This window comes from Phacochoerus africanus, chromosome 6 (assembly GCF_016906955.1).
Source record: "Phacochoerus africanus isolate WHEZ1 chromosome 6, ROS_Pafr_v1, whole genome shotgun sequence".
Classification (NCBI taxonomy): Eukaryota; Metazoa; Chordata; class Mammalia; order Artiodactyla; family Suidae; genus Phacochoerus; species Phacochoerus africanus.
Window position 1 is genome coordinate 21,667,150 of NC_062549.1, and position 14,756 is coordinate 21,681,905.

Here is a 14,756-nt window from a genome sequence, read left to right on the forward strand (position 1 = left end):
TCCCACCTCGAAATGTTGAGAAATTTCTTTGCATGGCCATTCCTACCCAAATCCTGTAGACAGTTAGAAATACATGCACCCTTAATGCCAGTTCAAAAGCAATTTTTGCAGAGGCTCGACTTTAGGCTGTTTTTTGACAGTTTGCTGAACTTCCCTGATAAAAAAAATTTAAGAGCTGATGAACAGTTTACTGTATTTTGCTGCCAGTTCACTCCTGAAACACTTTAGGAAATTATTTCATCTCAATTTCTCTGAGTTGCCGAAAAATAAAACGGCTTCTCTGACAGAATCAGATAGTAGTCAGTTCCGCAGGCATTTGGATAGCCTTAATGGAGTGTGTTAAAAGATAAACCAGGGCATATTAAAAATTTTAAGAGTTTATTTGAGCAAAAATCGATTTGAATCAGGCAGCATCCAATCTTGCAGATAGAAATGAGCTCTAAGGAGCTATACAAAATGAAAGACTTTTATATAACCAGAAGCAAGTGGAAACAAGCAGTCACACTAGGCCAAAAAAGTGGGCTGGTTATTGCAAAGTCACTTTGTTTTAGGAGATGGCAGGGGTCAATCAGGCACATTACCTGACTAGTCAGTGCTGATCATGTGACTCCTGGTTGACTGGTTTAAGATTCCATTTCTACAAAAGCCAAAAATGTAATTAAGTCTCAGTTTGTTGATGTGGGGCTTAGCCTAAGTAACTCCATTTTGGACAAAAGTGAGCATGTGGAAATTTACTGTGGAATTCTAGAGTCTCCACAGGATTTGGCAGGGGTTCCTCTTGAACAAATTTCCCTCCATATGCTTTGATTTGTCTCCTCTTGCATGTGGTGGGTCCTCCCTACAGGCATTTCAGCAACCAAATGATGTTTCTAGAGTCCTTTCCCTGTAGTTTCTGATATTCACAGCTGCAATCAGACAATGCATCATCCCAAACCTTCCTCTCAGGAAGTTTTTGGGGTTCACATGTGTCAGTTTGTGATGCTTTGTTGGGTGCGTGGAACTACTTAAATAGAAGTGGCTTAAACAATTGAGTTGTATTATTGTTCCTTACAGATCAAGACTAGCCATAGGTGGACAGTCTCAGGGTTGGCTCAGGAGCTCAAAGATGTCATCAAAGACATTGCTTCCCTTTGTCTTTCTTTATCCCCATCCTCAAAGTGTCCACGTGTCTCCCACCATGGTCACAGGGTGACTGCAACAGGTGCAGGCCACACAGCCTTGTGTGACAATGTTCCTAAGCAAGAAAGGAAGATGTAAGGAGAAAGAGAGCTTACCTCCTATTTCTCCTTTTGCAGATAAAGAAAATGTTCCTCAGAAAACCCCCCGCAGGGACTTTCCGGCCCGGCTCAGGGGTAATGAACCCAACTAGTGTCCATGAGGATGCAGGTTTGATCCCTGGCCTTGCTCGGTGGGTTAAGGATCCACCTTGGCAGTGAGCTGTGGCCTAGGCTGGCAGCTACAGCTCTTATCCCATCCCTAGCCTGGAAACTTCCATATGCTGGCATGCAGGCCTAAAAAGACAATAAAAAGAAAAACAAGACAAACAAACAAAAAAAAAAACCCAGCAAACTTCTCCTATATCTTATTGGACAAAACTGGATTCCTTAGCCATCTTGATCTCTCAGAAGAGCTGGGAAAAGTGAAACTGCCGTTCTCGGTCTTTGTTTTGGAATCAGACACTTCTAATAGACAGGAAGCATGAGAAAAGTGCTTGTTAGTTAGGCTGTTATAATAATAAACATTACTGAGAGTGTTCTAAACATTTCACTTACATTAATCCATTACATCTTCACAATAAGTCTATGGAGTGGGTAGTGTGATTATTATTACTTTACAGAAAAGCAAACGGGACCTCAGAGGTGATAACATAGTGAGACAGTGAAGGAGCCAAGATTCTGGCTCCATCACCTGACTCCAGATTACACTGCTCTCAGCCTGCAGTGTCCTCCTCACCAGGCACTCTGCCAGGCTGCTTCCCAAATCTAACACATAAAAGGTCTGAGCAACGCTTGCCTCCTTCTGAAGTGCAAATGTGACATTTTTCCCCTGGCTGCAGTCATGATGTGGGTGAGAAGAGCAGGGAGGCATCCAAGAGTGATAGGAATTGCTTCCTGTCATCATCAAGGCTGTAACAGCCAGGGCCCTGATGGCGCAAGGGTTGGGACTGAGAGAGCACAATTCACGGCCAAGGGCCAGTGACAAATAGCTGGCAGCCCACCACGCCACCACAGGTATCAGAAAGTCTGCATGAGTCAGAGGGGAGTGATTGGACAGTCCAAGTGCAAACATGCAGGATGAGACTAGTACAGGGTTTCCAAGGTAGAGGAATGTTTTAGAGGCCACTCCACTCTTCTCATTTTCTTTTTCTCTTTTTCTTTTCCTTTTTTTTTCTTTCTTTTTTTGGCCACCCCACGGCATATGGAGTTCCCAGGCCAGGAATCAGATCTAAGCTGTAATTGCCACCTACACCACAGCTGTGGCAACCCTGGATCCTTTAACCCACTGTGCCAGGCCAGGGATTAAGCCTGGGTTTCAGTGCTCCAGAGATGCCGACAATCCCACTGCACCACAGTGGGAACTCCTCTTTCTCTCGCTTTCAAATGAGTAAAATGAGGCCCAAATAGAGTGGAGTAATTCGTCCCAGATCACCCAACTAGCTTATGCAGAATGTGAGAATGTAAGGGCTTTCTTCCAGGTGAACATAAGTAACTCAGGGGCAAGTCTTGGAGAAAGCACACCTGGCACTTTGCACAGCTTTCTGTTATACTTTCCATCACAATGTCAAATGTATTCACCTTGCCTGGGTCTCCCTTGCTAACTTGAGAGGGTCTTAAAAGCCAGACTATACTCAGTCCTGGAGAAGAATCTCGACAGCTCCACTTGCATGGCCTCTTTGATACTCCTTCTGCTCTGCTATAAAAGGGAAAAAGCAATAGTCCCAACCTCACAGTATTATTGGGACGATCAAGTTTTAGACACACTGCACTGTGTGCCAGGCAAATTCAGGGGCTGGTAAGTAGCAGTCACTGGCTGTTTCCTATTTCCCTGGTGCCTCCTCTCAATTTTGGTGAATCCATTTACCAACCAGCAGAGGAGACCCAGAGTCAACATCACAACTGAAAGTTGGTGGCAGAGCATTAGAGAGTCATAAAGATGCAATCAAGAAAGAGGCGTAGGAAAAGTCTGACTCCAAAAGGGTAATAAGATTACATAGAACTGAAGATGTGGAGTTCCCGTCGTGGCGCAGTGGTTAACGAATCTGACTAGGAACCATGAGGTTGCGGGTTCGATCCCTGCCCTTGCTCAGTGGGTTAGGGACCCTGCGTTGCCGTGAGCTGTGGTGTAGGTCGCAGACACGGCTCGGATCCTGTGTTGCTGTGGCTCTGGCGTAGGCCAGCAGCTACAGCTCCGATTAGACCCCTGGCCTGGGAACCTCCATATGCCGCGGGAGCAGCCCTAGAAAAGGCAAAAAGACAAAAAAAAAAAAAAAAAGAACTGAAGATGTGAGAGAACGAACCACACAGGAAGTAAAATACCATCACCACTCACGCATTCTCCCAAACCTCCTTTGAGGTTCTCCAATTTGGGCTCCTTGATGTTTAAATTAGATAGGTACCATTGTGACCAGCTTCTTTAGACAGATTAAGCCATTTGCTTTAGATAATAAAGCTGGCAGGTAGCAGAGCCAGGCCTAAATACCAAGGCCAAATGACTCCAAAGCCATGTTCCACATGCATACAAATCATCATGAGGATTAAATAAGCTAATACATGTGGAGTTCTTGGAACAACAGTGGGCACAGGAGAGGTGGCTCACATCATTGCTGGTTTTATTATCATCACTTTCCAAGGGTCCCTCCTGCACTGGTCCCAGCAGAGAAGGATGGTGGCACTATGGTTCCTAAGTGTTGGAGCCCCTTAAGCCCCAGCATTCTTCAGAGGCGGGACCCGGAGGGTACATGCCCCCTGAGAAGCAGTACCAGGCTCTGGCTGTTATGAGAGCTGTAAGCCCATCTCCTAGTTATTTTGGGCAGCACCTGGTCCGGGTGAAACAAGAGGCTGCCAGACCCAGAAGCAGGCAGAGTGGTAGAGGCTCAAGCCTAAGCCCACCCATATTTCCCATCCCTCCATCACCCTTATTAATAATACAGTCAAGGAGGCAGGAGAGGCAATGACAGTGGTGGCAGCAGCAGCAGCAACAATGAAAGAAAGGAAGCAGCTGGCCCCAGAGGGCCTGGTGCAAGGCTGGAGACTGGGAGGGACTCCAGCAGTGATAACCATGATGAATAAACAGAACTGATGGCCATGCAGGGACCCTGTACTCTGCCAGGGAATGGACTATGGGAGATGGGATTCTTGTAATTACATTGGTACAGGCTCAGCCATCACAGGTTTACCCATATCAGATTCCTTGTGTTTTGTTTTGCTTAGTTTTTTAATTTTTTTTTCTTTTTTCTTTCTTTTTTTTTTTTTTTTTTTTTTGTGGGAGGGAACAGTGACTGGACCTGTGGCATAAGGAAATTCCCAGGTTAGGAGTTAAATCAGAGCTGCAGCTGCTGGTCCATGCCACAGCCACAGCAACTCGGGATCCAAGCTGCAGTCTGCGACCTACTCCGTAGCTCATGGCACTGCCAGATCCTTAACTCACTGAGAGAGGCCAGGGCTCAAACCCACATTCACATGAATACTAGATGGGTTCATAACCCACTGAGCCACAATGGGATTTCCCTACCCGCATCAGATTCTGATCTATCTCCAAGCTGGGTACCACAGAAGCACCTGTTTCAGCAGAAGTCGTTTGGCGAGCCAAACAAAACGTGGATCCATCCAGGCCACCTGTACAGGGGATGTAATGCCTAACAACCTGTGCAGTGCTTCTAATTGTCATAATTAATCTGGCACCTCTTCACTGGTCAGCGCTAACTAAGTGCCATGGAGTGAAAAGCCATTCCCCTGCTAACATGGTTTCTCCCTCCAGAATTAAAGCTGTGAGAAATGGTCATTTGAAAAACCTAAATGCTGTATTTTCTTTGCTGAACTGTTTTTTTTCAGTCTCTCCTCTTTGGCCCTCTCTAACCAGTGTTGGGAGGAACATCTTACTTTCTTTGACTTATCCAGTTACTGCTTCCCTGTGCATAATTTAGGTTATAATTATTTTCTCATTTTCCCTTCCAGCTGGCAGTAGTTTGGTCCCTTCTACCTCGTATTTCTTTAAAATGCCACACTGCTGCTCCAGGTTATTGAAACACTTTGGAAAGTAGAGAAATGTAGTGATTGGATATCCCCACATCCCTTAGAAAAGAGTCTCCATTGTCTTTCCATGTGCAGCAGACAGGGACTAGAGTTCCACAAACTGACATGCAGCTGAGTGTAGTTGCAAAAAATATTTATATACTCATATATAAATACAGTCTGGCTTCTGATTCTCAAAAAAAAAGGATAGGGGAGGAGTTCCTGCTGTGGCTCAGTGTGTTAAGAACCCAACTAGTATCCTTGAGGATGTGGGTTCGATCCCTGATGTCACTCAGGGGGTTAAGGAACTGGCGTTGCCACAAGCTGCAGCATAGGTCATAGACGCTGCTCAGATCCCGAGTTGCTGTGCTTGCTGTGGCTGTGGCATAGGCTGGCAGCTGCAGCTCAGATTCAACCCCTAGCCTGGGAAATCCCTATGCCTCAGGTGCAGCCATAAAAAGAAAAAGGATGATGGATGTCATCTGAGAAAAGAATTTACTTTATGAAGGGAAACAAAGCAAAAATATTGAATAGCAATAGTGTCCTCTGTATCAAGTTTTCATCTCTCCATTAACAGCTAATATCATAGGCCACCTCTACTGATTAGGGCTTCCAAAAATGAGACTTTTGAAACAAAGACTTTCTTATTCTATTTCTCCGTCACTCCTAACAGATACAATGATCCAAAGCTTATCACTGAAAGATAAGACAAAAAGCTGATGGCCAAAAATTTTACAATAAATGGACTTTTTGTTTAAAAAAGTGGAAAATGCATCTATGTATAGAAGGTCTCGCTTTTTTTTTTTGGTCTTTCTGTGTTTTCTAGTGCTGCACCCACGGCATGTGGAGGTTCCCAGGCTAGGGGTCTAATTAGCACTGTAGCCACCAGCCTACGCCAGAGCCACAGCAATGCCAGATCTGAGCCATGTCTGCAACCTACACCACAGCTCATGGCAATGCCGGATCCTTAACCCATTGAGCAAGGCCAGGGATCGAACCCGCAACCTCATGGTTCCTAGTCAGAGTTGTTGACCACTGAGCCATGATAGGAACTCCTAGAAGTTCTCCTTTTGAGTTGTCCTTTTGAGTTTCTTTTTTTTTTTATTCCCAAAAGAGCACATTTAGTATAATCAAATTATTCCAATGAATGCCAAACAGTGTCAGCCTCTCTGTATTCTGTAAGGAATTGAGCTTATAAAATGAATCATCTTGAGTTTTTGCTAAACACAAAATCACAAGAATTTATAAATATTAAATTGCAAAATGTACTTTAGAATGACTGCTCCAACATTTGAATCTTTTTTGAAGAACAGATTATAAAGAATTGCACCGCCTCTTTCTTCAGAATTTCTTTAACTTTAAGGTAGAGACTTAGAGGAAATCCATTCTACAAATATAACCTAAGAACTCAGTCTGTATATTTATAAGCCAAGAGCTCATAGGCAGAATTTCTCAAGAAATCCAGCAGTTAGATATCAGGATATTGTATAGCTCATTGAGAGTGTCCTGTAAATTGAGCATAGTAATACCTTAATTTTACAGGAAGAAAATAAGTACCAAAGAGCACAAATAATTCACATATAATGACCCAAAAAAGTTAAGAACAAATTAAACTTGATTCAGATAATCCTCAAACCCTCACACACATTAAAAAAAAAAAAAACAACTTGTATTTATTTTAAGAGAAAGACCTTGTCCATTCTGTTCTCCGTTGTCTTCCAGAACTAATTTTTATTGTTGATTAAATATTAAAAGGACCTACATTGTTTCAACTAATTTTGGTTTTGAGAGACCATGACTATCATGAATTGCAGAGATATGCACCTGTTTTTTTAATAACTTTATTTTTTGCATTAAGAAGGCAGGACTTTTAAAGGTGGAGGTAGATATTCTAATTCTACTGGAACCATTTTAACTCCTTAAAGCTTGACAGAGGGATTGTGTTAATTAGAAATCTTTGGGGTACAAGTCATAAAAGACCAACTCAGTGAGTTAGGCAAAAGGAGATTTTATCAGGAAGAGATTTGAGAATTTTTTATGTATCCAAATGACAGCAAGAGCTGCAGTTTTCAACAGCTGGACCCCAAGACAAGGAAGAGTAGCTCTCTCCCTCCCCTTCTGTGGTCTCAGTGGTTCTGTTTCAACACCCTTAATGAGAACTAGTCTTTTCTCATGTGGTGGCCACCAGCAGCTTCCAAGTTCCCATCCCTCAGCTTCCACTGTCCGTTTCCAATACTCATCTACTCCCTTAGTTCTAGTTCAAAAACTCCTGAGGACAAGTTGATCAAACTGCCTTGACAATATCCAAGGAGGTGGGGCACCCTTAATAGCAGACTCTACCTAGAGGGTATGGTTGGAATCTAAGCAGAAAGTAATTCTCATAATGGGGGTGTGAAGATAAGGCCTCTAAACAGCTAACTGGGCAGACAAACTAAGAATAATAATCAAGTAGAACGAAAACAAGCACAGATTCTGAAAGTTCAGGTAATGATAGAAAGTTAGGATGGCACAAGACCAAATACTGGAAATTGGCATAAAGGCATTCTTCAGTACATTCTTTTTACTTCTCTTTCCCAGCCAAAACAATGAATAAGTAACTTTAAAGCCTGATAATACACTATTTTCTCTCTCCCCTTTCTTTAGATGTTTTCTGTCACTTCCCCAATGGCATCAAAGTTTTTGGCCCCACAAACTGCCCCTAAAAGTCTGATGCAAAGCGGTCATAATGTTACTGTCAGAATTGTTTCAGCGTTGTCTATGTTATGTTTGGGGTTCAGATCTGCATCTCTGCGTTTCCTCATTCCAGATTCACATCATTATCTTCCGAGCTTTGTGATTCTGATGCCATTTCCAGTTCGTACTCCTTTTTCAATTGCTGCATTTTCATATCTAAATCCAGCAAAGTTCTGGCCAGCTGGCGATTTTGGAAACGCATTTCCAGCTGAAAGTTAGAAAAAGAATAAGGATTTTTATTAGCCTGAGATATGGATCAAATGAAACTGCTCTCTGCACAAGGAAAAAATAAGGACTTTGTAGGAAAGGAAAATAAGATATCAAGAAAGATGTATTTCTCATCTTATTCTCCAGTTCTGACTGTTTGGCCTGACTATAAAACTGACTTTCTATACGACAAGGTAAAATCCAGATATACAAATAGCTTTTGAAATGGCCTTGCAATGAAAACAAAAATAGCTGATGCCCAGAGCTGTCCATATGAAAAATTCCTGTACACGGAAGGCTGTTTTTGAGCAATGGCATGTGATCTGCACGGAAATCATTTATCTTTATGGGCTTTCTGAGCTCCAGGATAACTGCCTAGGGCCACCTGAGCTTTCAGGACCTGGACCCATTTACTTGATTAGTTGTCATTTCAAGTTTTTAGGATTTTAAATGTTCTCCCTGTTGAGCAAAAGCATTTAATGACCCCTTAGAGGCACATGTACAATTATGTGTACTTATAAGATCTAACCATTTTCACTCTAGAGTGAAATCTGTTATAGAGCAAGGCTGATTTATACCCTCTCTCCAATGGGAATTTGTGAAACTCCTCATGTATTAAAAAATAGATCTCTTGGGCAGTGTACCAAGAGGCAGTCCACCAGAGCTTAGTCCAACATAATCTCTGTATCATAGATGAAAACTAGTAGTCAATTATTTGCATACTTTTTCAACTGGGGTCGTGTTTCATGCAGTTCATGAGAACTCTATTCTCTCTGCTTAAAATTCCTCATCAACTCACCAACAGAAACACCCTCCCCAGATGAACCAGGACAGTCCATTGGTAGAAAGCAAATATTGATGGTCCCCTCCTAAATTGCAAAATAAATTCATTGGATAAAATTTTCTTTCAGTTTTCCTCCGAAACTATTTTTTTTCATCTTTAGCACCTGGAATCATGTCTCTGAGACTTTGAGACTTTGCAAAGAATAAATAAATGGACAGCCAGCAAACAAACGTGAACAGTGAACAACACAATGCCCGGCACAAGGAGCCCCGACACCTTGCCCAAGGGAAGCTCCAGGTCTCCAGTGTGACCCAGATGTGCTATCATCCTGCCTTGCTCTTCCAGCTCCATTCCCTGGCCCTCTCCCCACACCAGATCCCACTGCAGTAGGGCAGAAACCTTGCCCATCCCAGAATAAACACATGGTACCGAGCCACCTCTTCTGCCCCCTCTGGTTACCATGACTCTTGCTGCCCATTATCTAGCCAAATGCCCACTCTTCTTAGAAGCCTTCCTTGTCTTGTCTTATCTGTGCTTCCACAGCATTCTGGACATTTGCCTTTCAGAGCACACAACCTACACCAGACTGATGATTTTGAGCACAGAGTTTATTTTCATAATTATATCCCTAACTATGGGTGCACTGCCTATGCACACAACAGGGTGGGTTCTCAGTCATTTGTTAAAAGATTGAGTGGAGGAATGAATAAATGGATGAACTGATGAATACCCATCCTGTACTTTCGTGCCGAGAATCAGGAGTTAAATTATTGATAATGGGTCACCATATAAGTAAAGCAAGCCTGTGTAATTCACAGTTAGTTAGGAAAGTCAAGCACCAATGGTTCCTCAACTTTCTTTCCTCATGGATCCCATTGAGAATCTGATGAAAGCTATGAAACCACTCTGAGGAAAGAGGTGCGCTTTATGCACATACAAAATGTGGCATACAATTTTAGGTATACAGAACCCCTGAGGTTCACTTACAGACCCTATAAATCAATGCATCCCACTAAGAAAACCAAAACAACACATAGTAACATAAATGACATTTCACAAATAGCAACCTGTCTCTAAATTAACTGAACCTGTTCATTGTTACCTACACAAACATCATCCTAAGGATGATGCGTGGACATCATGTGGGTGGAGGGTGCCAATTCCTACAGAAATCTGGCTAATGGCCCATTTTCAGAAGCTGCTTCTTCTAGTGATGGTGGTGTCAAGCATCATGCCCTTTTGCTGCTTCCTCATGAATGGTTGGTCACACAAAACAATGGTGAAATGATTGTCCAAGACGTTGACCATGGTCTGTATCCCAGGAACACAGATGGCTCAGCTTTCCAGTTTGCATCCTGCACACAGCACACACAGCCCCCAGGCCATCTCTATTAATGAGGGGTCTCACCCAGCCACTGCTCTGGTGTCAGAAGAAAAACCACCTGTTTCTTATGGTTGAGTTAGAATTAATACATCCTTTGTCAAATTCAAATTGTCAGCACAAGTAAAATTCACTTTACCAACTTCTTGCCTGTTTTCTTGTTTTGGGGGGATTTTGGTGGTTTGGGGGGGTTTTTTGTTTTGTTGTTTTGTTCTTTTCCTATTTTAGAGTCACATATTTTAGGGCTGGTGGCATATGGAGGTTCCCAGGCAAGGGGTCAAATCAGAGCTACAGCTGCTGATCTACACCTCAGCCACAGCAACGCAGGATAGGAGGAGCAGGGTCTGCAAACTATACCACAGCTCAGGGCAATGCCAGCCCCTTAACCCACTGAATGAGGCCAGGGATCAAACCCGCATCCTCGTGGACCCTAGTTAGGTTTGGGTTCCTTAAATACTGAGCCACAAAGGGGACTCCAACTTCTTGCCCGTCTTAAACTCAAAAACAAAATAGACTGTCAAGGTTCTTAAATCAGGCAATTGGCTGATAGTTGAATCAGTTCTAAACTAGTGAATAATATTTTATTTTATTAGTATTCAATGCAAATGGGTAGAACTTTCCAGATCGCCACTACACATATTCACAGCCATAGCCATTCTAAAGCTTGAATTGCTCTTATTTATTGTGTCCCTTTCAAATGTTGCCTAACTTGGAAACTGTTTAAACTATGAAACAGTAACTAAAATATTTGCCTGAATTTCCTCCTGCTTAATGTTAAAAAAAAAATCTACAATTTTACAAAATATCTAATCATCATTTCCTGTTTTCTGAATTCTTACCAAAGGGAAAGATAAAGAGTAAAACTTGCAGAATAAATGAAACAGTTGTTGATGGACTCTCTCCATCTACCCCGAGTTTATTTCATTGAAACTACCGCCTCCAAGCCCCATACTTTTATATACTATAAGTTGCCTAGAGGGAACCTTCTACATGGTAGAAAAATACTGAACAAGTTTGGGAGGGGTGGTTTCTGGGGTCTTGGGTGTGTCACTAGTATACTCGGCCCTCAATAACCAATCAGCACCCCGGGTCCTGCAGGACCCCTTTCCTCCCGGAGGCTGCTAGGGCGGCAAGAGCACCAGGACCATCGGGGAAGATCCGTAGCCAGTGCCCAACTCGCCCAGGGTGCCCGCCTCACCCTCTCCCTGGGAAAAGCTCCCCTGGGCCTCCCAAGTCCTCGGATGAGCCCAGGGGAAGGACCGAGAGGCGGCCGGAGAGCCGACCGCCAGCGAGCTCACCAGCTCTGCGCGCAACCCGGCCAGGGCGCTCTCCACTCGCGCCCGGCTCCGCTCCTCCCGCGCCGCCGCCGCCTCCCGCGAGCGCCGCGAGCGGCCGCGTGGCACCGCCCGCTGGAAGGCGCGCACCAGCCGCCGCCTGAGGTCTTCCAGCAGTGGGCTGGCGGCCGGGGCCTCCTCCTGGGCCGCCACGCTCTTGCGGCCTCCGCGGAAGACGCGCGCGGGACGCAGGGTTGGGGGCCAGAACTCGGCTCCGACTAGAAAGCCGTGGGACCCCCGAGAAGTTCCCTCTCTGCGGCGGCAGGAATCCCCCGAGTCCATCTTGGAGATGTCGGGCCCTCGGGCTTCCAGGCGTGGGTTGCTAGCGGCTTGTTTCCAAGTGAGAGGATTAGGGCGGGTGAGGGCGGGGACGGGTAACTAATGGAACCCTTGGCGGGACCCTTGCCAAGTGGGACGCCGCTGTTGCCCCGCCACTCAGGCGCTCCATTTCCCCATCTTATCTCTGTCCTTCTTCCCCCTTTAGCAACAAAAGAGGGAAGTGGTTCCCATAACTCGGAGAAGAGGTTTCAATTGGATCATTTTTTCTTGATTCCGGAAATGTCTTTCCAAGAGAAGACCTGAGTCCATCCAGGTAGGTGAAAGTTGAGGTGCGAATGGAAGGCTCGAGGCCCTGGTTGCTTTCATTATTTAGTATTTCACCCCTTTAAAATATTTTTCTCTGGCTTTCTACTATCCGCCAGGCACCATGGCAGGTGTTGAGGATATAAGGTCTAATAAGGCCCCTTACCTCTCCCTAGCATTGCCTACAGTCAAATGGAAGGAGCACGGCCCTGTTCGTTAGTTAGAAAGAATGATCATTTCAACAGCCTAACAATACAGAAGACACTTGGATTCTGAAATGCCATGTTTTTTATATTCTTGACACCTTTCTGCCACTTTCACATTATGAAGAGGTTAAAATGAAAAATAAAAATTCCTCTTGCTTTAAAGTGTGTTAGCTTATAATTCCCAATTCAGTGTAATCATGTGCCAGTATTACTGGTATATCCTTTATCAATGAACATAATCAGCTGCCTTGTTTTTGATCTAATGGAGAATTTCTAAAAAGAACGAACAGTCAAAACTTTTAGGTGATCATAGAACACAATTACAACCCCCCCAAAAAGAGGGGAGCAGAGATGTTCATACCGTACTCTCATCTTAGAATTAGTCATTCATTTAATAATGATTTACAAATCACCGGCAATGTTCCAGGTCCATGATAGGCATGGATGGCAATAAGAGCTAATTTTTATTAGTATTTGCTCTGTATCACACACTTTTCATGTATTAACCCATTTCATCTTCGCAGTAGCCCTATGAGGTAGGTATTATTAGTCTCTGCATTTTACAGGTGAAATTAAGGCAGACACTGAGTTGGCTTGTGCTCTGAACCACTGAGACACACCTTGGATATGCATACCTCCCAAAGAGGAAAAGAAGATGCTCAGTTTACATGTTGCATGACAGTGTTCAAGTTCCCTATGCTCATAAAATTCACCTCTTCCAAAATGGCCCAAGGCTCAGTTGAATAAAGAGGAAAACAGGTTACTGCCTCTGCAGATAATCTGCCAAATTCAACACATGACAATAGTTTAAAACCTCAACACAGTCATATACCTATCATTGTGTATTGTTTCATAAAGATTTTCCGGAAACATTTGAAGATATGTTCTACTGGTAGAAATTATAAAAATCTACATGGTCTACCAGGAACCAACTGAATGTGAATTTAGATTTGAGGGGTTTTTATTTGTGTGTGGTTTTTATGCATGTGTATGATAGGTGATGGGGCTTGAAAATCTGCACCAGTCAATGTGCAGTATAAATATTTAAAATTATTTTCCGTCACGCTTTTTCACTAATGTTTCCAGGTCATTTTCTTCAAGAATTTCACTTAAATTTGATTTAATTCAACAGACTGTGAATGGTGCATGTTCAGTTAAACATTGTACCATGTGAGGGAGATAAAAGGTGCATAAGGCACAGTTCTTGTACTCTAGAAACTTAAAGCCTAAAATAACAAATTCATTCATTCAGCATTAGTTATTTAATATTTTATTACATATCAAATATTATACAGAGTACCCAGGCTGCAAAGTTAAACTAGAAAGACAAAATAATGCTTTAGAATAGACCAGTTTTATCACAAATTGATAATTTTCTGCCATTGATTGATCTTCCCAGCTTGAATTTTATAGTACTTTTTATACAAGTAAAGTGGACTGAAGCCTTGGTGAATCAGAGTGAATATAACATGCACAGACACTTGACTTAGGAAATGTATTAGCTATCCATTGCTGCATAACAAATTATCCTAAAATTTAGTGGCTTAAAACAACAATAAACATCATCTCTCACAGTTTCTGTGGACAAGAATTCAGTAACAGCTTAGGTTAGCATCTGGGACTTTTATGACATTGTAGTCAAGTGTCAACTGAACTATAATCATCTGAAGCTGGTTGTGATTGGAGCTGGAGGGTCTGCTTGCAAGGTGAATCATTCACATGGTTGGCAATGGGTGCTGGTATTGGTGGGAAGCCTCAGTTCCTCTCCATGTGGACCTTTCACCAGGACTGTTTGAGTATCCTCATGATAGAGTGGCCAGCCTACCTCAGAACAAGACAGAGAAAAAGCCAGATAGAAACCCTTTATATGTTCTGAATTGTATTTTTATGATCTAATCTTAGAAGTCACACAGCATCCCCACATTCTATTTATTAAAATCAAGTACCTAAGTCTGGACCACATTTAAATGGAGAGGAATTAGGCTCCACCGTTTGAAGTAAGGAGTATCCAAAAATTTACAGACATTTTCAATCTGCCATAGGGAAAATATGATACAGATATGTAAACAGTGATTCAAATGACTGCTGAATTCCTGTCAGAAAAGAAAGAAAAATGAAGGCCAGAAGCTGTTAGAACAATATATTTTTAGATTCAGGAAGAAAAAAATTTAACACAGGTTGCTATACCTAGCAAAAATATCCTTCAAAGGCAAAATAAACATATTTTGACATAAGAGAAAATTAGAATTTGTTACTTCAGGCTGAAGTAAGATGATAGTAAAGGGAAACTCAAATATT

The 14,756-nt window shown here is 42.9% G+C and overlaps 1 protein-coding gene across 1 annotated transcript; it reads right to left on the bottom strand.

The window, feature by feature from the left end:
• Positions 1–7,053: 7,053 nt before the first annotated feature.
• AARD (alanine and arginine rich domain containing protein) lies at positions 7,054–12,013 on the bottom strand. Its single transcript, XM_047782927.1, has 2 exons — positions 11,635–12,013; positions 7,054–8,172 (listed from the first exon to the last, which is right to left on the bottom strand). Exons 1-2 carry the CDS (start codon positions 11,950–11,952, stop codon positions 8,029–8,031), a joined length of 462 nt encoding a protein of 153 aa, XP_047638883.1. The 5' UTR covers positions 11,953–12,013; the 3' UTR covers positions 7,054–8,028.
• Positions 12,014–14,756: the final 2,743 nt, after the last annotated feature.